The sequence below is a fragment of the Mirounga angustirostris genome, unplaced genomic scaffold (genome assembly GCF_029215605.1).
Source record: "Mirounga angustirostris isolate CCGP_5_RB_7025 unplaced genomic scaffold, mMirAng1.0.hap1 SCAF_6, whole genome shotgun sequence".
NCBI lineage: Eukaryota > Metazoa > Chordata > Mammalia > Carnivora > Phocidae > Mirounga > Mirounga angustirostris.
In genome coordinates, this window is record NW_026991714.1 from 46,311,462 (window position 1) to 46,336,342 (window position 24,881).

The 24,881-nt window shown below is 37.0% G+C and overlaps 1 protein-coding gene and 1 long non-coding RNA gene across 3 annotated transcripts in view; one reads left to right on the forward strand and one right to left on the reverse strand.

The window, feature by feature from the left end:
* Window positions 1-24,881, forward strand: part of HMCN1 (hemicentin 1) — a 482,205-nt gene that overhangs the window by 451,953 nt on the left and 5,371 nt on the right. Inside the window, exons 97-105 of one of the 2 annotated variants that reach the window (XM_064594231.1) lie at window positions 478-715; window positions 6,304-6,366; window positions 7,415-7,534; window positions 9,524-9,658; window positions 12,495-12,608; window positions 13,347-13,472; window positions 14,932-15,060; window positions 16,980-17,330; window positions 20,949-21,068. In XM_064594231.1, coding sequence (XP_064450301.1) covers window positions 478-715; window positions 6,304-6,366; window positions 7,415-7,534; window positions 9,524-9,658; window positions 12,495-12,608; window positions 13,347-13,472; window positions 14,932-15,060; window positions 16,980-17,330; window positions 20,949-21,068 — 1,396 coding nt within the window. The remainder of the gene's footprint in view (window positions 1-477; window positions 716-6,303; window positions 6,367-7,414; window positions 7,535-9,523; window positions 9,659-12,494; window positions 12,609-13,346; window positions 13,473-14,931; window positions 15,061-16,979; window positions 17,331-20,948; window positions 21,069-24,881) is intronic. The other variant, XM_064594232.1, reaches the window with a different exon arrangement.
* LOC135364728 (uncharacterized) overlaps window positions 1-24,881 on the reverse strand; it is a 35,111-nt gene that overhangs the window by 6,645 nt on the left and 3,585 nt on the right. The window lies entirely within an intron of this gene.

Consider the following 24,881-nt stretch of genomic DNA (forward strand, 5'->3'; position numbering starts at 1 on the left):
TTTGTTATATGTATTATGTACTGTGTTCTTACAATAAAGTAAGCTAGGGAAAAGAAAATGTTAATAAAATCATAAGGAAGAGAAAATACACTTACAGTACTGTACTGTATAAAAAAAATCATATACGGGCGCCTGGGTGGCTCAGTTGGTTGGGCGACTGCCTTCGGCTCAGGTCATGGTCCTGGAGTCCCGGGATCAAGTCCCGCATCAGGCTCCCTGCTGGGTGGGGAGTCTGCTTCTCCCTCTGACCCTCCCCCCTCTTGCGCTCTGTCTCTAAAATAAATAAATAAAATCTTTAAAAAAAAAAAAAAAGTCATATACGATGATCCACACAGCTCGAATCATGTTGATCGGGATCAACTGTATATATGTCTAGCCCCTTAGCCTTTATTTTTCTCATTCTGGATCTCACCATACCCTCAGAAAAAATAATAGGATGAACCATGCTGATCCTCAAATCTATACCGTCTTCCTTAGGATTACACAGAGGACTACATTCAGACAGGTCCCGGGCAGCTGTACGCCTACTCAACCCGGCTGTTCACCATCGATGGCGTCAGCGTCCCATACATGTGGAACCACACCGTTTTCTATGATGAGGCCCAGGGAAGAATGCCTTTCTTGGTAGAAACACTTCATGCTTCCTCTGTGGAATCTGACTACAACCAGTTAGAAGAGACACTGGCGTTTAAAATCCATGCTTCAATTTCCAAAGGTACCTTGGGTAGAGGGAAGTCCAGATCATTTTTCCATCCAGTCCTTTCTAAAAGGGTAAAAGAGGAGTGCCTGGCTGGCTCAGTTGGTACAGCATATGGCTCTTGATCTCAGGGTTGTGAGTTCAAGCCCCACATTGCATGTAGTGATTACTTAAAAATAAAACTTAGGGGGAACAAAGGTATTTAATTCCTAAAAAAAGGGGGGGGGTGAAAGAATTGCATCATTGTCATTCAGAATAAGGATATTAGGGCATAGACTAAACCTAATGATATCAGGTTTTCATGTATGTTGTCTCTGTTTTGTGGGAGGCGATAAACCCAGTCCCATGGGAGTTCTAGTACATTTGGATTACGAACTAATATGCTTCTCTATATAACATGGTGGAGTTATTGTTCTGTTCTAGATATGCAGAAAGGTTTAAAAAATATATCCTTGTCAGAATGATGTTTTCTTTGGGTGCTCAAGCCCATTGTTCTTGTTCTGACTCATATTTGTCAAGGAATTTTTTTAATTCCTGAAACATAATGTAAAGGTATATCTCAACCTAAATCAGTAAAAAAAAAAAAAGAAAGAAAAAAGAAAAAGTTTCCATATTTTAAAAGCAACTTTTAAAAATTGTGCAGCAATAATCAGGATTCCATCTGTCATTTCTTACTCCTGGACATTATAATTTTTCAACTGCTTTTCATTTTCTAAGCATAGTTTTTTTTTTTCTAAATATTTTATTTATTTATTTGACAGAGAGAGAGAGAGACAGTGAGAGAGGGAACACAAGCAGGGGGAGTGGGAGAGGGAGAAGCAGGCTTCCCGCTGAGCAGGGAGCCCAATGTGGGGCTCGATCCCAGGACCCTGGGATCATGACCTGAGCCGAAGGCAGATGCTTAAAGACTGAGCCACCCAGGCGCCCCTGTAAGCATAGTTCTATGACCTTTGATATCAGTGGTTTTTCTGTGCTGCCTAGTTCTTTGACGTGTTTATGCACTGAGATCTCTTTCTGGTCATAATAGGCACCCAAACAATCAGCATCCCATGTTCCATGAAGTTTTGACGCTAGGAGATACTTGCATGTGGTTATGTTATAGACACTAAGTATTTGCATGACTTTAACTCTGAACTCTAGGATCCTATGAGTACAGTTAAAATGATTCATATTGGGCACCTGGGTGGCTCAGTTGGTTAAGCGACTGCCTTTGGCTCAGGTCGTGATCCTGGAGTCCCGGGATCGAGTCCCGCATCGGGCTCCCTGCTCGGCGGGGAGTCTGCTTCTCCCTCTGACCCTCCCCCCTCTCATGCTCTATCTCATCCTCTCTCTCTCAAATAAATAAATAAAATCTTTAAAAAAATATTCATATTGGCCTTTGCTATGAGCTGGCTTTCCTAAAAGAGATCCAGGTAGATTTTAAATATCATTTTGTTATATCATGCTCAGCAGATACACTACTCATTTTCTCAATTTACTCTTGTTTTCATCACTTGTGCACATGACTATTTTCTTCATCAACACCTATCAACTATGTCATTGAATTTGAGATCATAGTAATCTAGGAGAACGTGTTCACATTTTTTTGAGATGATCACAGATTCATGAAGCCTCAGAGCCAGTGAAGCCCCTAGCCCCCCACCACCTCCACTCCCATGTTGCCACCACCACCTCATTTTACTGTTGTCATGCATGTTCAGGTCACTGGGATAAAGGAAAAGAGCCACTGGAATGAAGAGTTGTGTTTCTCTTCCTCAGTAATGCCCACTTTTCAGGTATAACTTCCGTTTCTACTTTTTCCAGTACTCCATATAATTAAAAGAAGACAACTTTGCATAAGACTTTGGTTAAAAATGAATTTACATCATCTGGGACGAGAAGAATTAAAATTATTTTTAAAAATCATGTATACTTTTTACTCAATCATGTAAATTCTCTAAGTCTGAACTGCTTAAAGATCTGTAACGGTGTAGTTGGGGAATCTGGATCCCACAATAGAAGAAAACACACTATAGGACATTTATAACCCCTTACTATTCTTAGATACTATGATTTTATGAATTACATCTGATATCTGTGCACATTTGTTTGTTGAGGTTCCTGTGAATTACAAGAATTGGGTACTTAAAATTTCTTTTTAAGTAACCACCAGGGGGCAAGCTTGCATTCTTGGTTGCTTAACCACCTTGTTTTCTCCTCTGTGTTGGGTCTAGACTAGAGCTATGATTACAATGCAGTTAGAATCACCTAAAAAGCTTGATGAAAGTTCATATTTCTAGGCACAAAGGCTTTGGCTTAGCTAGTCTAAGGTAGGGCCTGAAAGTCTGTATTTTTAACACAGCCCCTAAATGATTCTAATGTATCTGATCTGCACACTGGCATTTGGAAACTGCTGGTCAAGTCAACTCACAAACATAAACCAATATAATTTTTTTTAATTTTATATATTTAAAATAAAATGGATTTACTTTTAAAATATAATTACAAAATATATTTATATTTTACAAATTAATCGGAAGGCATCAGAAACAATGAAAGAAAGATAAATTTAACTACAAATAAGTTTTTTAAAACTTCTTGATGGGAGACAATGACAAAATTGAGAAGCTAAAATATATACCAAGAAAGCATATCTGCTTTACATATTTTTTTTTAAAGATTTTATTTATTTATCTGAGACAGAGAGAATGAGAGAGACAGAGAGCACATGAGAGGGGGGAGGGTCAGAGGGAGAAGCAGGCTCCCTGCCGAGCAGGGAGCCTGATGCGGGACTCGATCCAGGGACTCGATCCAGGGACTCCAGGATCATGACCTGAGCCGAAGGCAGTCGCTTAACCAACTGAGCCACCCAGGCGCCCCTCTGCTTTACATATTATAGACAACTATGATGAACCTTAATATGTACAAGGCTCTTAAAAATCAATAAGAAAAGGCACCTGGCTAGCTCAGTCAGTAGAGCATGTGACTCTTGATCTTGGAGTCATAAGTTCAAGCCCCACATGGGTGTAGATCCTGCTCTAAAAAAATAAAATAAAATTAAAAGCACTGTAAAAAAAATCAATAAGAAAAAGACAACAGGGGCGCCTGGGTGGCTCAGTCGTTAAGCGTCTGCCTTCGGCTCAGGTCATGATCCCCAGGGTCCTGGGATCGAGTCCCACATCGGGCTCCCTGCTCGGCGGGAAGCCTGCTTCTCCCTCTCCCACTCCCCCTGCTTGTGTTCCTGTTCTCGCTGTCTCTCTCTGTCCTATAAATAAATAAAATCTTAAAAAAAAAATATTAAAAAAAAAAAGAAAAAGACAACACCCTAGTAAAAAATACATAAAGGCTGTGAACAGGAAATTCACAAAGGAAGAAATAATAATGACAAAATGAATGTGAAAAACTGTCTAACTTCACCAATAAGCAAAGAAATACAAACTAAAACAATGAAGTACCATTTTCCAATTATCACTGTTAGAGATTTGAAAATAAGATAACCACTCAGCATTGTATTTCAATATGAAAATCTTTAGACATTACTATACTAGAAGATATGAGAGAAGTATTCATAATGGCTGAACCTATATATAGATCTCTGATGTGATTTTTTTTTAACATTTAATAATTCTTGGTAATGTATAGAATAAAACAATGTACAGTCAACCTTCAGTTTATAGGACAGTTGCATTCCTGGAAAATTCATTGTATATTTTAATCACACAAAAAATGTTTAATATGTGGAAGATATGTTCTAGTCTTCAATAATTACATACAACTTTCTCACGTCCATGAAAATCTTTCAAGGCAAGGGACAAATCTTCATCTTGCATCATTATCCCAAACACTGCAGTATTATAAAACCTGCCCCAGGGTCTGCCCACTCATTAAATTTTAATAGGCCTCTCTATCATCAAAACAACCAAAGAATCTCCACAAAACATCCTAAATGTTACCTAATAGAAGATATCCCCCCCATTGAGAACCTAAAATCTAAAGCTACTATCAGATAATAACTTATATGACACATCTTTTCCACAATTATAACTTCCAACACAGTGCCCCACACAATATACTGGTTGTAGTAAGGAATTTATGAATCAGTGAATAAATAAAAATGAAGCATGAATTATAATGACCACCTGGTTGTATTCTTGAGTTCAGTGGTTGAAACAGACTTACATCTAAATCCTTGCTCTTGTTTATATTAGCTCTTTGACTTCAGACAATTTACATAATCTCTGTCTCAAATTCCTCATCTGAGTTGTAAGGTTTGAATGAAATAAAGTACAGGAGCTTGTGTGTCACACACAACACTGTGTGACACAGAGCAACCATTTAATAACCAGATAGCGAGACGCGCTGGACATTTCTGTCTCATCCGTCTTCTTCCCATTTTCCTCCAGATACAGGAAAATAGATGCTGTCAGGGTCGTTTTTATACTCACGGTAGAAATGGATCAGGAACCTCTGCTTTCTCGTCAAGGTTTTAAGCAGTTTGGTTACCTAGAAATAGCAAATTGGACTCTCCTTTTTAGTCAAAGAAATTTTCACTGGAGTAGTGTTTCTTACACTCTCCAGATACACAGATATATAAAACAGTTTTGAACAGTTTCACGTCCTCAGCAAAGCTCAAACAATATTGTTATCAGAAACTCTCCAAAGTAAAATGAATTTGAAAAATTAATGCCTGGACTCCTTCTATGAAAAGCACCTAAAACAATAATAAAAACAAGCACGGTTTTATGCATTTAGAATTGAAAGAAATCAAAGATAATTTCTAAGAGCCTGAAAATGAACTGAATATACGATGTGATTTAAATAAAACTTCCTTCAAAAGAAATTTATTATTTTAATGATTATCTTTTAGTTTGTGTGTGTGTGCTCATATGCACACACATATTACTTCGGTAACTCAAAAGGGGTTTCATTTAAGTTTCTACAGGTCAGTAATGTTTGAAAAATATTAGCTAAATTGCTTAAACCAGTCAAGGCAGAATTACTTTCTAAGGAAAGAGATTCCTATCTAGTTTATTTATTCTTGTTAATATGTTTGTTTCTGACATCTACCTTAAACCTATTCTATCACAATATACCTATTTCCCCTTTCTTGGACTACACGGGAAAGGAAAACACTTGGTCACACATATGGGACTTCGACCCAGATGCTTCACATTGCAAATGGAGAAGATCCACAAAAGGAGAGGGTTTCTTCATTAGAGCTTCTGATTTTCACTGGTATAAATTATTTTAAGTGACTTGAAAATAGTGCTCCTAATTCTAAAACAGACAGAGGAATAGGACTTTGCTGGTGGTTATGCCTGGCATACACATTGATCTTGGATCCTGTTCATTATCACAGAATGGTTTTATTTCATTTTTTTATTAGTGTAAACAAACAGAAAATCTGTTTCCAATGGCTGCTTGCCAACAATCTCTGGACTATGATTCATTTAGTTCTTGGTTGGGGAACAGGAAAAGTTTTCCATTCCTGCTTGTTTTCACCTATTGCATTTGTTGTGTGAAGTATTCCATCTTTGGCATATGTTCCCAGGGAAGAGTGTCCTGGAAACAAACAAGGTGCTAACATTCTAACAAGCCGGTTAATTTGGCTTTTCTCTCTGTGGTAGGAGATCGCAGTAATCAATGCCCCTTGGGATTTGCCTTAGACTCAGTTGGACCCTTTTGTGCTGGTAAGAACGGGAATAATACATTTTTATTTTTATAAAAAATGTTAGTAATGGAATCCATTTAATGGACATCTATTGCCATTTTGCTAGACATTTAATTATCACAACAGTCTTATAAGTGTCCCATTTTACAGGCGAGGGAAGTTGAGATGTGAAGAAGTTAAGGGGGGTGCCTAAGATCACTCAGCTACCAAGTGTCAGAGCTAGATTTGAATTTAAGGTAGCTGCAAAGCATGTACTCTTTCAGTTTGACCACAATCAAGTGTGTCAGGGATCATGATCAAGTACAGAGGTGGAGTGAGCATAGGGACAAAACACTGGACCCTGTCTGGTCATTTGATTGCCTTGGATGTGAAACATAATAATAATCCAACTCTAAGTCACCTAATCCTAGAATTGCTTAGAGGATAGGGCAGGACTATGCAGGACTACTGACTAAGCCAGCCTCATCCAATCCAAGTACCAGTACAAGAGGGTCACAGATAAGTGAACAGCTGTGTAAATGGCTAGAGTAGCTCAAGTTTGCATACACCGTGCCTTTCTTTCACTGGTAGGCGATATAATGTAGTATATAGTGGTAGAAAAGTGGTCTTTAGAAACTATACTGTCCAGGTTCAAATTTCAGCTCTGCCAATAATAACCTGTGTGACCTTGGGCAATTTACTTAACCTCCTTGTTCCTCAATTGTATCATGCAAAATGAGGAGAGTAATAAAAATATCTGTCTCCTAGGAATGTTATGAGGAATGAGTTAAGGTAGGTAAAAAAACATTTAGGTCACAGGAAATGGTCATTGTATCTTAGCTGTCTTCTTGTTGTTTTAGAATTAATCTAAACATCCAGTCACTATCAAAGATAATTTGGGGACCCAAAGTTAATTTTTACTTAGCGTTTCTATTTTGTGGCTCTTAGAGAATTTTCTGTTACATTTGATTCAGTGCATTGTCCTCTGTAAGCAACTGTTTTATGAACAACTCTTTTCATGGACTTTAATAACTCCTAGAAAGCAGGGGGTTTACCTGTGAACGGGGCCTTTTTGTTTCTTGTTTCAGATGAAGATGAATGTGCAGCTGGGAGTCCCTGCTCCCAGATCTGCCACAATACCGTGGGAACCTATTATTGCTCCTGCTCAAAAGGCCTCACCATAGCTGCAGATGGAAGGACTTGTCAAGGTAGTCACAAAGCTAAGTCTACTAGACACAGTCAAGCAATGGTCACAGAAAGCTCTGGCCTGGGAAAAGGGTGGTAGAGCAATGCTCTTCTTTCCTACTCTTTCTGCCGCCATGTTCGCAATAAACAGAGATCTCCGGACAGGTTGAGAAAGGAACAGGGAACACTGCTCCCACGCTGGCTTCACGTGGGGCGCTGCGCAGGCAGGGAAACCTGTAGCCACTCACTTCCTCCGCACAACACCATGAGGAGGGACAGGCAAGACTAGTATCATGTTCATTTTACAGTGACAAAACTAGGAAATAAAGAAATTATAGAGAATTTAAGTAAAGTGCACAACCCCGGTAGCACTCTGGGAACATTAAAAAAAATGCTTTGTTTTTCAATATAGTTGACACATAATGTTACGTTATTTTCAGGTATACAACTTAGGGATTTGACAAGTTTATACACCGTGCTGTGTTCACCACGAGTACAGCTGCCATCTGTCCCAATTCACCACTATTACAATGACATTGATTGTGTTCTTCATGCTGTACCTCTTATTCCCATGTCTTATTCATTCCATAACTGAAAGTCTGTACCTCCCACTCCCTTCCAGCCATTTTGCCCATTCCCTCATCCCAAAAAACCAGTTTTTATCAGACTCTACATATACTTCAAAATTAGAATTGTGTGAGAATCTGGTTTATAAGGAAATTTTAAAATGATGAAGAGGAAAGGATTTCTCCTCTACGTCTGAGGAGACATCCTTCTAAATGCAAAAGAGAGACAGAAAGTAAGGGTTTAGGAGGGGAAAGGAATAACGTTCATGGAATTTCCAGTATGGATTGAGCACCTTGTATACATTATTTCCTTTAATTTTCAAAGCAATGCTGAGAGACAGATATTATCCTCACAAAACAACGCCAAGAGACAGATATTATCCAGATGAGAAAACTGAGATGTCAGATAGGAGAAGTAGCTTTTTTAAAGCCATGTAATTTGGCAGCCAGGCTGGATGTGCATGTGGCGCTGTATTGGGAGAGTTCCTGCATCCCTGTGAAGATGACATAGTTTGTAAATGTACTCCAGATGAAAATAAGGTGCCTTATTTCAATGCTCCAGTTTATTTAGAGAACAAAGAACAAATTGGTAAAGTGGATGAAATATTTGGACAAAGAGATTTTTATTTTTCTGTTAAATTGTCCAAAAATATGAAGGCATCTTCCTTTAAAAAACTGCAGAAGTTTTATATAGACCCATATAAACTGCTTCCACTGCAGAGGTTTTTACCTCGACCTCCAGGTGAGAAGAGACCTCCAAGAGGTGGTGGCAGGGGAGGTTGAGGAGGAGGAAGAGGCGGAGGTGGCCAAGGTGGTAGAAGTGGTGGTTTCAGAGGTGGAAGAGGAGGTGGAGGTGGAGGCTTCAGAGGAGGAAGGGATGGTGGTGGTTTCAGAGGGAGAGGACATTAAGTGTAACAGTTGACAGAGAAACTTCCTGCATGATCTACTTCTATGGATCAGAAACTTGTTTCTTGAGCAAGTCTTGAAGAACTGGTCATTTTCTGACAGTCGGACTAAAATGTCAACGCCATGCAAATATGAGTGCAACAGAATAGAGAGTTTTGCTCTAAAAGAGTATGAACAAATGTTTTAATGTTTTGTACAATGATTGGAACTTTGTGGGTGCTTAATGGGCAGTTTTCATTTGAAGCATACTTGGAATTTTTAAAATAAAATGTTTTATTTAAGTTATAAAAAAATAAAAATAAAGCCACATAATTTGTCAGTGGTTTAATGGATGGGTTAGTCTGCAAAGATACCACACTATGCTCCTATGAGCTTGTCATCAACTTAACCTACCTGAAATGACTCAACCAAATTGTTCAGCATTCTTGCTCTCATATATTTTCAAGTATCATTTATTGCTTTTCTTATCTCCATTTCATAGCAGGTTCTTGGGTTGGTTTTCGTCAACCTGCCTTAGTTGAATGACTCATTTTGTTGCAGATATTGATGAGTGTGCTTTAGGTGGACACACCTGCCATGCTGGTCAGGACTGTGACAATACCATTGGATCCTATCGCTGTGTGGTCCGTTGTGGAATTGGCTTTCGAAGAACCTCCGATGGGCTGAGTTGCCAAGGTATAAAAATGGAGTCCCTTGCTTTATCTTCATTATACTAAGAATTAAAACCCTCTGCCTTTTGAATCATTTAATGTAAACTCCATTTTATAGATGAGCTCCTTGATAAGGTTTTCAGATGTAATATTCCATGGTTATTTTAAATGGATTTATAGCACAGTGGTTTTGAATGATAACATTTGCCTATTATATTTGAGAGAAGAGATTATATAGCACGATCTTAATAGATTCTATTTCATAAAACTTCATTGCATAAGACTACCAGATATTTATTGCAGGATTTTTTTAAAAGACTTTATTTATTCATTTGAGGGAGAAAGAAAGAGAGCGAGCATGAGTGGCAGGGAGAGGCAGAGGGAGAGGGAGAAGCAGACTCCCTGCTGAGCTGGGAGCCCAATATGGGGCTCCATCCCAAGACCCAGAGATCAGGACCTGAGCCACCCAAGTGCCCTATTGCAGGATTTTTAATAGACTTTATTTTTTAGAGAAGTTTTAGGTTCACAGCAAAATGGAGTGGAAGGTAAAGAAATTTCTCATGTACTCTCTGACCCAAATCCTGCATAGCATCTCCTACTATCAACATCCTGCCCCAGAGTGGCAAAATTCTCACCAAGGATGAACCCACAATGACACATCATTATCACCCAAAGTTCATCATTTATATTAGGATGCACTCTTGGTGTTGTACACTGTATGGATTTTGACAAATAATAACATGTATCCTATATTATAGTATCATGAAGAATAGTTTCCCTACCCTAAAAATCCTCTGTGCTTTGTTTATTCATCCCTCACTTCCCCCAACCTCTGGCAACCATTGAGCTTTTCATTGTTTCCATAGTTTTACTTTTTCCAGAATGTCATATAGCATGTAGCCTATTCAGATTGTCTTTTTTTACTTGATAATATGCATTTAAGTTTCCTCCATGTCTTTTCATGGGTTGATAGCTCTTTTCTTTTCAGTGTTGAATAATATTCCATTGTATTAGTGTACTATAGTTTATTAATCCATTCAGCTACTGAAGGATATCCTGGTGCTTCCAAGTTTTAACTTTAATTCTGAATAAAGCTGCTATCAGGGTTTTTTCATGGAGGCAGAAATAGTGGATACAAAACGGAATGCCTATCAATAGTAGAAAGAGTGAGTGAATTATGGTACATCCACACCGTAAGTCATTGTGCAGCCATTATAAAGAATGAAATGCAGCTCAACTGTTTCCGCGTTGAATTGTTGAGTGAGAACACCAAAATGTAGAAAAGTATACGTAACTTGTATAGAAAAGATGATGTGCCTAGAAAACAAACAATAACCAAAGATAAAGGAAATGGATTTATATATTTACATAGAGATATATATGTGTACACAGAAGAGATATGTTCTTATTTATACTAGATTGTCAGTGCAGATTGGCTTTAGTGGACAAGAAGGTAAAAAGGGATAAACGAAGCCAAGAAAAAAGAAAGAAGAAAAAACTACACCAAGAAAATATTTTTGAAGCACATGATCACATTTATGCATTTATATTAACATGCAGATTTTGAAAGATTAAAAGAGCTCATACACCTGAAACTAATATTACGCAGTTTGTTAACTGGAATTTAAATAAAAACTTAAAAAAATTTTTCAAAATAAAAAAATAAATAAAAGAGCTCAAATAGAAAACAAGTACGAAATAAGACACAGGCAACCTTGAGTTTGGGAATGTAAGATGGGGACATAAAGAACTTAAGTATGGCTATTGTTCCTTTGAAGGGTTTGGAATAGAACAGTAGAGAAGTAGAAGGAACTTGAGATTGTAGAATACAGTCCTGAGAGAGGGACTGTATTAGGGTAGAAAAGATTTGATTATGTCCATAGGGTTATGGGAAAGATGACCATAAGGAGGAAGGACTTTAAAAATGCACAAAAGGAGGGAATGATCAATGGACCACAGTCCTCATCTTGGTGAGGAAAGAGGAGATGGACTATAGAGCTCAAACACTCAAATAGAGGGACTTTTCTCACGTGGGAGAAAAGGTCTCTCTTCCTCTGGGACTAGAAGGAGAGTTTTGGAGGGACACCTGGGTGGCTCAGTTGGTTAAGCGGCTGCCTTCAGCTCAGGTCATGATCCCAGGGTCCTGGGATCGAGTCCCACATCGGGCTCCTTGCTCAGCGGGGAACCTGCTTCTCCCTCTCTCTCCCTCTGCTTGTGTTCTCTCTGTCAAATAAATAAAATCTTAAAAAAAAAAAAATAGAAGGAGAGTTTTGGAAAAGGTACATAAAACAGGCAAATGCACATGAATTGGGGGAATTCATGCCTGCATTTTTTTTTTTTTTATTATACCATGCCCCACATGGTGTTGGGAAGATTAATTTGGCAATGACTGTAGACAAGGAAAAATGCTAAAGTTGCTGCCATCAGGCACAAGGTGGTCAAGATCTGCATCAGGCTAACAGCAGCAAAAATGGGGAAGAAAGGCCAATTGCAAAAGATACTGCAGGAGACCTTGGCTTTCCCCCCACCCCCCCATCTTCAGTCTGTCAGAAACATTCCAGGGCTGAAACTTCCTAGAAACAGACATGGGAGCCATCTGGTAGGGTAGTTAAAGTAGAGGAGTCTTGCATCCAAATAGTTCCAAGTCACTGGGAAATGTCTACCTCTGAAGAGAGGTATGGTCTCCAGCAATTAATCCAATCAATTATCTGGCAGATCATATGAGAGCAATTTTATTGGATTCATTTTAGGAAAGATCTTAAACATGATAATGATAAAAGATCATTAAAATGTTAGACATCTGAAATAAATTAACTCAGTTTCCTAACAGCATATAATGAAAGTTTTGTTTTATTTAACAGATATTAATGAATGTCAAGAATCCAGCCCCTGTCACCACCGCTGTTTCAATGCCATAGGAAGTTTTCATTGTGGATGTGAACCTGGGTATCAGCTCAAAGGTAGAAAATGCGTAGGTAAGAAAAGGGCTTTAAATTCAAAGCAATGACATCTTTGTAATTTCTAGGTATTCAATCTAATCCATATGCTGTGTCCTGGGCTGGATTCATACATAGGATACCTCTTTCCATCATGTTTGTAATCCATGCAAAAACGAAGTGGAAGCAAATGCTATCCTTTACAGGTTTCATTTTCTAATTACATAACCATTTTTTAGCATTTCCCTATTGGATTTACCAAATTTTTTCACAGAAGCATAATATATATAGTTACATATATAAAGTTATATATATATATTATTTATTTGTTTATTTTTCTAAGAGGAGGTAGTGGTTGGTATGGCTACCAAGTATGTGGGCTAACTTTTTTTTAAATTTTTATCCTTCTGTTTTAAAGATTTTTATTTATTCATTTGACAGAGATAGACACAGCAAGAGAGGGAACACAGCAGGGGGAGTGGGAGAGGGAGAAGCAGGCCTCCCGCAAAGCTAGTAGCCCGATGTGGGGCTCGATCCCAGGACTCTGAGATCATGACCTGAGCCGAAGGCAGACGCTTAACGACTGAGCCACCCAGGCGCCCCTATCCTTCTGTTTTAAAATAGTCTGTTACTTACCTTGATGGATTTAAACACTTTACCCTTAAACAATAATTATATAATTAACATCTTTATCCTTAAAATCCGAAGGTATGATTTCTATGGAAAAGTAGAAGAAATCGTTTTCTCAATCTTCATTACCTTTTTTCTTTTATCAAGATGTGAATGAATGTCGACAGAATGTATGCAGACCAGATCAACACTGCAAGAACACCCGCGGGGGCTATAAGTGCATTGATCTTTGTCCCAACGGAATGACCAAGGCCAAAAATGGAACCTGCATTGGTGAGTGTATGGCTATTTCAATGACTGAGATCCACTTGCCATTGACACCCCAAGTAAGGCATCTGTTTGTAAGACTAATGATTAAAGTAAATTTAATCTCACAAGGAAATTTTTCTTTTATCACAGGTTTTTTACTCCCACTTCTAGTATGTTTGAACTGTGGGGTCCCGGGCTCATGGCTATACCAAGAAATGGAAGCTCACCATGGAAGCTTATTACCATTTTGAGCTCCCATCGATTACATGTTTGCTTTACACAGTTTAATGTCTACACAAATTAATATTATTTCACATTATGTCTATGAAATTCAGTGTTTGTATGTTTAGAATTTCACAGGTGGTTAAGAAAAGCTTATACAGATTTATTAAAAGTTCATAATATTTTATTTTAGAATTGAATATTCTTTCAATGTCAAATGAATGACCAGACAAATAAATTATATTCTCCCCCTAAGTTTGTTCTTTCTGTGCCAGTCTGCCTTAATTAACACAACTATAAAATAAAAATGAAACAGATAGCATTCCTCCTCTCATGCCCCTACAATCTACTGGAATAGATTGGCTAATTCCACTTTCCTCACCAAAAGGAAAAAAATACTGTAGTACAAGGGAGAATGAAATGTCATAAAAGAGGTACAAATAAAATTGTACGAGAGTACTTGAAAGAGTGATCTATCTAATAGATGTCATGGCAGTGATCACATTTAAATATCGCCTTGAATGGAATGGTAATAATAGGTGGACATGGTGGAAAAAGGAAGGAGAGTCCCATAGAAGGGGAAAAGGGCTGGGCTTGGAGAAAACAGGTTAAAATTCATCCTTCTTGGATGCTTGGGTGGCTCAGTGGGTTAAGTGTTTGCCTTTGGCTCAGGTCATGATCCCAGGGTCCCAGGATCAAGCCTTGCATTGGGCTCCCTGCTCGGCGAGGAGTCTGCTTCTCTCTCTCTCTCCCTCTGCCTCTCCCTGCTCGTTCTTTCTCTTTCTTTCTCTCTCTTTCTCGCTCTGCACTCTCTTTCTCAAATAAATAAATAAAATCTTAAAAAAAAAAAAAAGATACCGAGGACATGTGGGGTTTGAGTACTGGTAAAAGATGGACATGGAGAGGACCAGCCAGCAGCCAGAAATGTGGGGTTGTAGCTAAGACACAATGTAGTGCTATTGCTGTAAGGCTACATCAACAAGCTAACTAGAGTCACTAGTATAAATAAGACAGCCAAAGGTGGAGGGAGTAGAGAGAAGAGGGCTACAAAGCTGAGAACCAAACCCTTTCCACAGTAGGCAGCAAGAGAAGGAAAAGGAGCCAGTTAATAAGTGGCAGAGCTAGAACTTGAACCCAAGTCTCAGCCACGTGGTGAGATATGCAACCGTTGACAATTCTAAAGAGTTTTCATTTTAAATATAATGACTTTAGGCTTTGAAAGAGGAAGTGTTATTACTTTTTATTGCCTCTGTGTCTGTAGATATTGATGAATGTAAAGATGGGACCCATCAGTGCAGATATAACCAGATATGTGAGAATACGAGAGGCAGCTATCGCTGTGTGTGTCCCAGAGGTTTCCGGTCTCAAGGAGTTGGAAGACCCTGTATGGGTAAGTTACCAGGAACTCTTACTGAGTAATAAAGCTCCTAACATAATTTCTTAGCCTTACCAACTTGATCAGGACCACTCTCTAATCTCAAATGTTTTCTTGGGACAATTAGAAAATGTGTTAAGTTGGTGTAAGTAACTTATAACATAATTTGAATTACTTCTTAAAGATTTTTCACTGAGTTCAGTTTGCACTGACATTTAAAGTGATAATAGTCACCATTTACAGAGTGCTTACTATACACTACACATAACAGAGTGAGGTTCCAGTATAGTTACCATGGTGACTTAATTATGAAGGTTATCTCATTGATGATCTCTCTATGCATATGGCGTAAATATTTGCACAGATACATTCTAGTTGAATATGAAGCATAATTGAGTGTAATACGAAGGTTTAGGCATGAGGGATTAAAATGTGAATATACAGTTTTAAGTAAGTTGATAATTATTACTTTACCATATATTTAGTGCTTACTGTGCCATTTCCTGTGCTAAGAATCTCACTCAATTCTCCCAATTGCCTGTTTATTTCTATCTTAGTTATAACTGAATGTAAATAAGTCAGGTAACAGACAATAGAAGAGATCTGTAAGAAGGTAACTATATGCTTCTTTTTAATTAATGCACTTATAATCAAAAACTGGAAACTGACCTATGAAATTATATTCCTCCTGGAATATTTAAGTACAGCAAAAAAAAAAAAGGTGTGTGCTTTAAATACTGGCTTCTGGTTTGCATACTACGCTTTTAAAATTGGTTGCCTTGGTTGTCTACTTAATGATTTATAGCAAATTCTTTCATAAAGACTTAGTTCTGTCTTTATGCAATCCCTAGCCTGGTACTTTGCACAGAGCAAATGTTGAAAGTAATACAGTTACTAGAAACACTTTTAAAATAAACGCTCTCTAATAGCAGAAGTACATAACATATCATTTTAGTCTTCTGTTTAGATACTATAATTTATATATAACTTAACATCTTGATTAGTCATAGCAGTGACCTAGCAGAATGAAATATGTTTATTTGTTCACTAATTTGACCTGAAGTTGAATGTTAGGCCTTGGACTGGGAAATAAATCAATGAAGGCAGAGCCATTGCCTTAAAGAGATTTAAAATGTTAATTTTAACCTTTGCCTACTAAAATAATTTTTAAAGCAAAATTTACTACTTTTATTCTGCTTATTCACGTTGCTGTCTTTCATGCCACTGTGGTAATGAATTAAAGAATTTGGTTTTGTTCTCTCTGGTTTTCATTTGCTTTTCCAATTTACAGGAAAAGTTGGGAGTGTATACTATATGTTGACCTAGGAAGGAAGAAAAATAACTTTTTTTTAATTTTACGTACTTTGTGAGTTTATATCTTAGTAAGAAATAATTCTGTCTTAATTTCCTTCTTTTTAAATTTTTGTAAAAAATGTGCTTGGCTTGATTATTAAATAATATTTATTGATTCAAAAGAAAAGAAAAATGTTAGTAGTTGTACCAATATTACCACATCTGAAGCTTGTAATTGCATGAAAGATTGAAAGTACCAGTGAGAATGTTATAATAAGAAGCAAACTAGAAATGTGATTGAGTCCTTCCCTCCACCAACAGAATTAAGATCTGCATTAGCTTTGAACTCTAGTTTTTCTGGATTCAAGACCACATTTTCCCATATGACCCTTTATGTTTCTACGGTACACATGAAGCAACCTTTAGGAGAAGTCTTAGAATGTTTCTATGTATTCATAAATGAATGATTAAAGCTTTCTCCAAAGTTCACAACAATTGAGAAATTACTGTATCCGTAGCTTTGGAGGGTAATATAATGTCTTCAGTTTGTTCCAGAGACTGATTCTTGATTCCTGTGTTTTGTGTGTGTGTGTGTATGTGTTTTTTTTTTCTCTTTTTTATGTATCATGGCACACGAGCAGACATTAATGAATGTGAACAGGTGCCTAAGCCTTGTGCATATCAGTGCTCAAACACCCCCAGCAGCTTCAAGTGTATCTGTCCACCAGGACAACATTTATTAGGGGACGGGAAATCTTGCGCTGGATTGGAGAGGCTGCCTCATTATGGCACTCAGTACAGTAGCTATAACCTTCCACGGTTCTCCCCTATGAGAAACAACTATCAACTTCAACAGCATTACAGACAGTACTCACATCTCTACAGCTCCTACTCAGAGTATAGAAACAGCAGAACATCTCTCTCCAGGACTAGAAGGACTATTAGGAAAACTTGCCCTGAAGGCTCTGAGGAGAGCCGAGACACATGTGTAGGTAAATGTCAGCCATATTACATTTCCTTTCGGTGGGCTCACTTATGGGCCAGAGTCTAAACATATGCACAGCACCGGTGGTCTTTTGGGTGCAGTGAACTACATCTGATCTCAACTCTGGGATGACTCAAAGTTCCAAGACATTTCCTCTGACACCTAAAACTACTACGAAATTTACTCAAGTAAATGATGTATTTACATGTGTACATTCTGATAATTAATTGTTTTATATCGACAGTTTCTTTCTTTTGACCACTCCTGAAAGTGTAATTAAATTTAATGCTATGTAGAAATAAATTTCAGTGGCATTCAGAATACATTTTTTTAAAAGAGAATATGAGTATTACCACATAATATAATACCATCAGATTATGGCTGTACCTGGCCAATGCCAAAGCAGTGGGTTAAAAGTGAAACGTTCAACGACTCAGTCAACTGCTTGTTCTGTATGACAACCAAAATGGTGTTGACTGTTGACCCACACTCCCCGTGGAATTTCTCAGTTTGATATTTTGTATATATGTAAATCACTGAAAAGATAATGTGAGCCAGGACAAAATTAAGTTGCTTTCATTGCTCTAAAATATGTGCTTTCAATATCTTTATCTAAACTCATCTACAATTTAACTTGTTTGCAAAAGTGAAGTATAATTTCCAACTCAATAATTGAGGCTTTGTTTTCAGTTAGGTTGCAAACATTACCATCTGTCATTCAATTAATTCAGTTTTCTGTGAGTGTCCGCAGTTTGCATGCCATTGAGCTATGTGCCAAGAGAAATTAGCAAACACAAATTAGCCCCACTATTAGTTAGATGACAGAAGAAAGCAAGGAAGATAGAGAGGAAGGCGGGAAGAAAGAAATTTTGTTTAAATTTAAAGACCCCCTATGCCAACTTCATTTTCTTGCATTTTTCTTAAGTATTCTACACTTCACTTATTCTTGCCTAAATATACTTTCTGTTACACATTTCTTATAAACATTTTAAAAATATCTTTTTCTGCCTTCAATTTTCATCATTTTTTTTTCTACCCTTCACCCCAAGCCCTGTTCCTACATCATTATCTTCTCAGACATGCTTCCTTAATTACTCTTCTGTGGACCCAGCCTCCCATATCACCTCTATCAGCTGGACCCCTGACCCACTGGATACTTAAACTTTAAACTTTTCTCTTTAAGTGTGTATTTTCCCAGAACTTTTCTGTCTAGATGTCCTGATGGACCTGAAGGTTAATATGATGCACATGAAACCTCCCTGTGATCAGTGTCTTAAACTGTTGACCATGCTGGTTCTTTTTACTCTTTGAACTTCAAACATTAATGCATTCTTTACCAGTTCTCTACCTTTAGTCCATATGGTCAAATGCTACTTAATTCCTAATCGTGTGGACTCCACAATCCTTGTGAGGGTGTCAAACACCACTCTCAACCTGCTCCAAATCATTCTGAGCATTGGTAATTTTTCATGTCCACGATTTTGACCTCTTTGTTAGTTAAAACTTTTCACCATTTTTTAATTGATAGAATTAAAATTTGACATGTTGTCTTTCAAAGTTTCTTCCAAATAGTCATTCCCACTAAGGGTTTTCATCTCCAGTTATCCTCCCACTCTCTGACTTCATCTTAGACAAGCTCTTCTCTTCTGCCTATACCCTCCTGCCCCAAACCCTTGTTTATGCTGTGACACATGAATTAAATCATATTCCCCACACCGTACACCATCTAGCTAATTTCTTTTAAATCATCTGAATGTCCCAGTCATTTTAAGAAAGCATCCCTGATTAATAACCCCCTTCTCTATTTCTTCATCACTATCTAAACTCTGCAGTTTCACAGTAGAGTCTCATAAATGTTTTCTGTGTCTTTGTGTTTATATTACACTAATATTATGTTTATAAGAATTATCTTCCCAAACCATTGGCTGAGGCAGCTACTATTTCAGAGGACCAGTCTTGGAAAATCTGAAGTAAACTTCCATATCTAGTCAATTACTGTATGTTTGAGTTTTATTTGGGGGCAGTTAATAGACATTTAGAAATATTTCTTAAAATATGGTGACTATTTTATAGTGTTCATACTAATAAAGAAGTTTACACTAAGATTGCAGACAGCTTTGGAATTATGTAACGAGCAACTTGGAATAAACATCAAATGCCTTTAATTAACCATCTGGGATAGATAACTCACAAAAGATTCAAATTAACACTGTGCAATCTTGTTAGACTCAGGCTAAAATTTAGCTTTTTAAGGAAATGATTCCAAAGCTTAACAAGAGAAATGAACATTGTGTTGCCTCTGAATGCAGAAATCACACTCGGAGCCACTTTGAAATTCATACTCTGGGAAGAGTCAACTGACTTCTTGGAATTCCACATCATTGACATTTCTGTGGTGATTTGGGGTGGAAGCAGATTGTAAAGGGAAAAAGTAGAAATAACACACAAGTTGTGGAATAAATGCTTTGGTTCACAGTGGGGCAAAAGCAGTAACAAATATTTGATGAGGTTTCATCATGAACAGATTTTGAATCTTTGCAATTATATTGTGAGCATATGCAAAACATGTACGTTGAACACATCCCTTTGCTCTGAGTCACCCACCAATTTTCACCTTGTCTTCTCTTTACTTCCACCCTACAACACTCCTGCTCCCACTTCACATCATATTCTCGTTTCATTCTTCCACTGGTTGGTGGGACTCTGAACAAATTCTGACATTAGTCTGAGCAAAACACAACTGGGATAAGAAATCTGAGGCACCCCAAATCACATCCCTTATCCTGAAAGCAAATAGCAATGAATTTTTAATTATCACCCATTATCCTCTCCTTGTTATTGCTACTTTCTTGGCTTTGTTTAATAATAGCAGATAGATAGCTCTTTATTATAAAATGCTTCCCCATATATTATGATACATGAACCTTCAAACAAATCTGTGCAATTGAGAGATCGTATCAGTGAGTTCTTTTGATAAAAGAATTGACTGAGATCTTGAGAAATAAAGTGGCCTGCCCAAGGTGTCACAGCAACTATAGATACGTTGTTGCCATTCGTACTTTACAATTAATTGTATGAAGTTTGATGAATATTCTTATCACAGAATTAAAAACACCTCCACTTGATATCTCTTTATGGGAAAGTAATGCATGGATGGTGGGAGCACATGCAGGGAGAAAGAGAGGTGGCTAAAGTTTAAATAAAATAAAATTCCTTGTTCCAATTAACCTCAATAGAAACTTTGTCTTTTCGATAAATTCTACTATTCTGTCAAGAGTTTAGTACTTGGGTGGTTTAGGATCTTGTACAAATCTGTTTCATCTGCCATCCCAGGCTTGCTTAACTAATATAGATATTGGCCAGTTCCCAAACTGGCCAATTCCCTCAGCTCGTATACAGTTCTACACAGAAGAGATATTCATATTTTATGAAATAGTACAGTTGACACTGGATTCCATTAAAAACAGATTCTGATATAAAACAGCTCTGAGCATGTTTAAACACATGAGTGTAAAATCACCAAGAAGTTTTTCTATTGTATATCAACAACTTGCGTGTAATTGGTTCTGTCGTAGTTTCTGGCTTTGCTTTGCATGGTTATACACTCTGCTTTCTTTCTGCACAGATATTGATGAATGTGAAAATAGAGACATTTGCCAGCACGAGTGTAAAAATACCTTTGGGAGCTATCACTGTATCTGTCCGCCTGGCTATCAACTCATGCTCAATGGAAAGGCTTGTCAAGGTGAGAAAATGTTGGGATGTTTATTGCTGCTACTTGACTTAAAACATAGGAGAGTATGAGAAATTAAGTGTCTTCTCTTTTTTTGAATAATTATTCTCCTAGTTGCTTTCTCTTCCTTCTCATTCCCATTGGTCATATTTATCATTGCTTTTGTAAGTAGGAGAACTGGAGAGAAAGCCGTTAGGTAGAGGAAAATAGTCGAGAATCATTTTTGGTGTAGTCTTTCTAAACCAGTTCATGTTATAACTACATATATTTTTTTACTGTGTTCTTTTTTTTATTATGTTATGTTAATCACCATACATTACATCATTAGTCTTTGATATGTTATATATTTTTAAAACTAAGTGGGAATAGACAGACCTCTTCAAGTGTCTTTTCAAAAGTTCAACCAAGATGAAAGACGAAATAGAAAGAGAGCTCAGTAAATTTACTCCAGTATTAAGCATTATTTTATTTTTTGTCTTGGCCAACCATGGGTAATTGATTGATTAAATGATCTATCTTTGAGTCTGCAAATGATGTGGAACAGTCATGAGCTAGCATTGCAGAATGCAAAAGGTTTACACAAATGAATAATATAGTCTCTTCCCTTTGATATCTTAGTCCAATGGAAACAGACATGTAAATAAAAGCATAATATACAGGGTTGTAGGTACTATAACAGAGTTTGGGACAATGTGTAGTGATGGTAGAAAGAAAAAAACCATCAATCTCAATATTACCCTCTTTACACAAAAATGTGAAAAGGACATTTTGCTTTGATAAGGTATATTATGTTGCAATGCATACTTAGATCAAAAAGAAATAAAAACTTATATAAATCTTAAAAATCTTCTAAGAAATCCCCTCAATTTTGTGGTCAAAATTAAAAGTATTATATAAGTATTAACAAACCTCTGAATTTTAATTAATTTCTGTCACATACAACCTGTATCTTTTTCTAAAGCATATCAAATAAAACCTCCAAAAGAGTGCTTTATCAGTAGCAATCGAATTTAGATTAAATTTGCCCTCTCTGGAAGATTCACAGAAGACTTGCTAGGATGCTGGTCATGGAAAGGGTGCTCCAGGAAGCAAGACCTTGGCAGGGCAATAGGGTCACCTGAGTTCCATGAGCTTCCACCTGTCTCACACCCATTTACCCATTCCCTCCCTGAGAGCCCCCACTGGACCATGTGGACTGGAGAAGTAAAGTGAACACCATAATAACCTTCGCTCCCAGCCATCTGTCACAAATGCTTGTTAAGAGCTTACCCTATGCAGAACTTTCTACTGAGACTTGAAGTATGAGAATCACACATTGATATTAAAGTCATGTTTTCCCAAAGCAATTATTAACTCATTTTAATCAACAGTACAGCTATGTCAAGGGCAATAATTTGTACCCATCCTCCAGATAATAAAACTAATTCTCAGAGTGATGATGTGAGCATGAATGTTCTAAAACAATCAAGCACAAGGGTAGGACCTGATTACAGATCTCATAATGTCTATAATGGTCCTTTGTCTCTCCTGTCATGCTGTGAACACCAGGGTCATTGTACTGTGGCAGCAGGGTGAGGTGAGAGGAGAGCATTTACACCGTCCATGCTTTACAACTTTCCCCAGATCGGCATGCCAAGGATCCTCTGAAGAGGTGGCAATACCCAACATTAACACCACACTTCCTGTGAGTGCACCAGGCACCAAGGAAGGAAGCATTTGGAACAACCAACCAAACTACAAAACCCCTTGGCCAGATTTTTAAACGCTATATTATGTCATATCCTCATTAGAGGATTTTTTTTTTCCTAAATTATGCCAGTTTGTTCCTTGATTGCCCTAGCTGCTTATTCGGTTCAAAACATTTTTCAGCTTTCAGCTGTGCTTCAGAGAGTGGAAAATAATGTGAACAAATCAGAAACAGGTGTCACTTGAAATGTTTGCAATTTAAATGGGTTACATATTTTTGTGGTTTTTAAAAAAGACTTGAGAGAAAACAATTACATCTTTTAAAGCAGTCTTTAATCTGAAGAATAACTTGGAGTCTTTTTATAGCTTTAGGAAGTGTTTTGGGCATTTATGAGAGGAAAAAAAAGTTGATTTTCATTTACATGTGCATTTTTGAAGCTTTGTACATTAGTGATTAAAATGTCAGTGACAAAAAGGAAATTAAAGTGAATTTGACACTGAACAAGGACAGAAACTCTAGTCAAAAGTGGAAGTCAGCAGACTACAAAATGAAAAACAAAAAAACATGACTGATCATGATTTGCCCAAGAAGCGGAGAGGAGAAACAAAAGATCTTTCTGCTAATTTTAAGCCCCACTAATCTAATTCTGAACATTTAGAAATACTTTATTGGCATTGCATTTGAAATGAGTGTTCTAATCTATCCAAGTTTTTAAAAAGTAATCCATAATGTTATCAAGAATCTAAATTATTCTTTCTCTAAGATAAATGTTTCAAGTCTGTTTATCCTGAATTATTGTTTAATGTATCCAGAAGCACTTGGTTAAATACATTCACATGTTCTAAAACTATTAATATAAAAGTTTTTCAGCTCATCTTGGTAATCTTTTCTTGTATAATATTTAGATTATAAAATGCCTATCCTTTAATTTCTACCATAGTAATTTTCTTATAATATTTAATAAAAACCAGACATCCTCACATTGTCAGCTAACAGAAGACAGCATGATTTCTCCATCTTTTCTGGCTTCTCTTTTTAGGACCAGGCAGTAGACTAAATGAGTAGAGTGAATGCTTATAGGGTGCTTAAGCCTGAGGAGATAGCTGTAGACAGAAGACAAAGGAAAGCCACCTTCCAGAAGCTCAAATACTTAAGAAAGCTTTTCAGTGGAAAGTGTTCATTGTTATGGAGCTAAAGGCAAACACTTTGAATATTAGATTTTGATATATTTTTGTAGATTCATATTCAACCATTGGAAATCTGTGATAAGATAGCTACTCTTATTATGCATACAGGCATGTGTCCAGATTCTGGTCTCCATGCCACCATTTCCATGGGCCCCTGCAGCTTACCGACCTCCATGTGCCTGCAGGAATTCACCATAAAAATTAGAGCTAAACATTCTGCATGGAGCACTGGGTGTTATGCACAAACAATGAATCATGGAACACTTCATCTAAAACTAATGATGTAATGTATGGGGATTAACATAAGAATAAAAAAATAAATTAAAAAAAATTAGAGCTAAAATGAAATTTGGTGGATAAGTGTGAAGGGAATGTTTTTTATGAGGAAAAAAAAGAGATAAGGCTAATTGAATTTCTTTCACATTTTCCTAAAGGGCTTTTCACTTCATTCTGAGACAATCTCATTTTGCCAAGGAGATAATGCCCTTCTGACAGATAAAATCATAATTAGAACTTGGTTCACAGAGACAATAGGCAAGATTTAACTGAAATATAAATTTGTTTCACACTGTGTTGTATTCCTGTAGGATAATTAGTCCTAATATAAAATTAGTCATAGAAAGCACATTATGTTATTATCAGCACATCTAAGTAACTAAAAGGTCAAGTAAGTGATTACTCCGTATCACTCTAGCTCAGTGTCTTTTTACTTTATGCAAACTATTAGCAGGTCTAAAGTAAATAATTACACTGTCTGTCATTTAGGAAACAGAATATATTTGGAACCAAATCTAAAATGCTCATTTTTGAGACAGAAATGGTAAATAATTCAGAAATAAAATTTAACATTTATTGTCCATAATTAATATACTGTCTCTTGAAACTGCTTCTCTCCTTTCTATTTTTTTGATAGCAATATTTCAGGTTATTTAAGAATTCACAAAATAACTT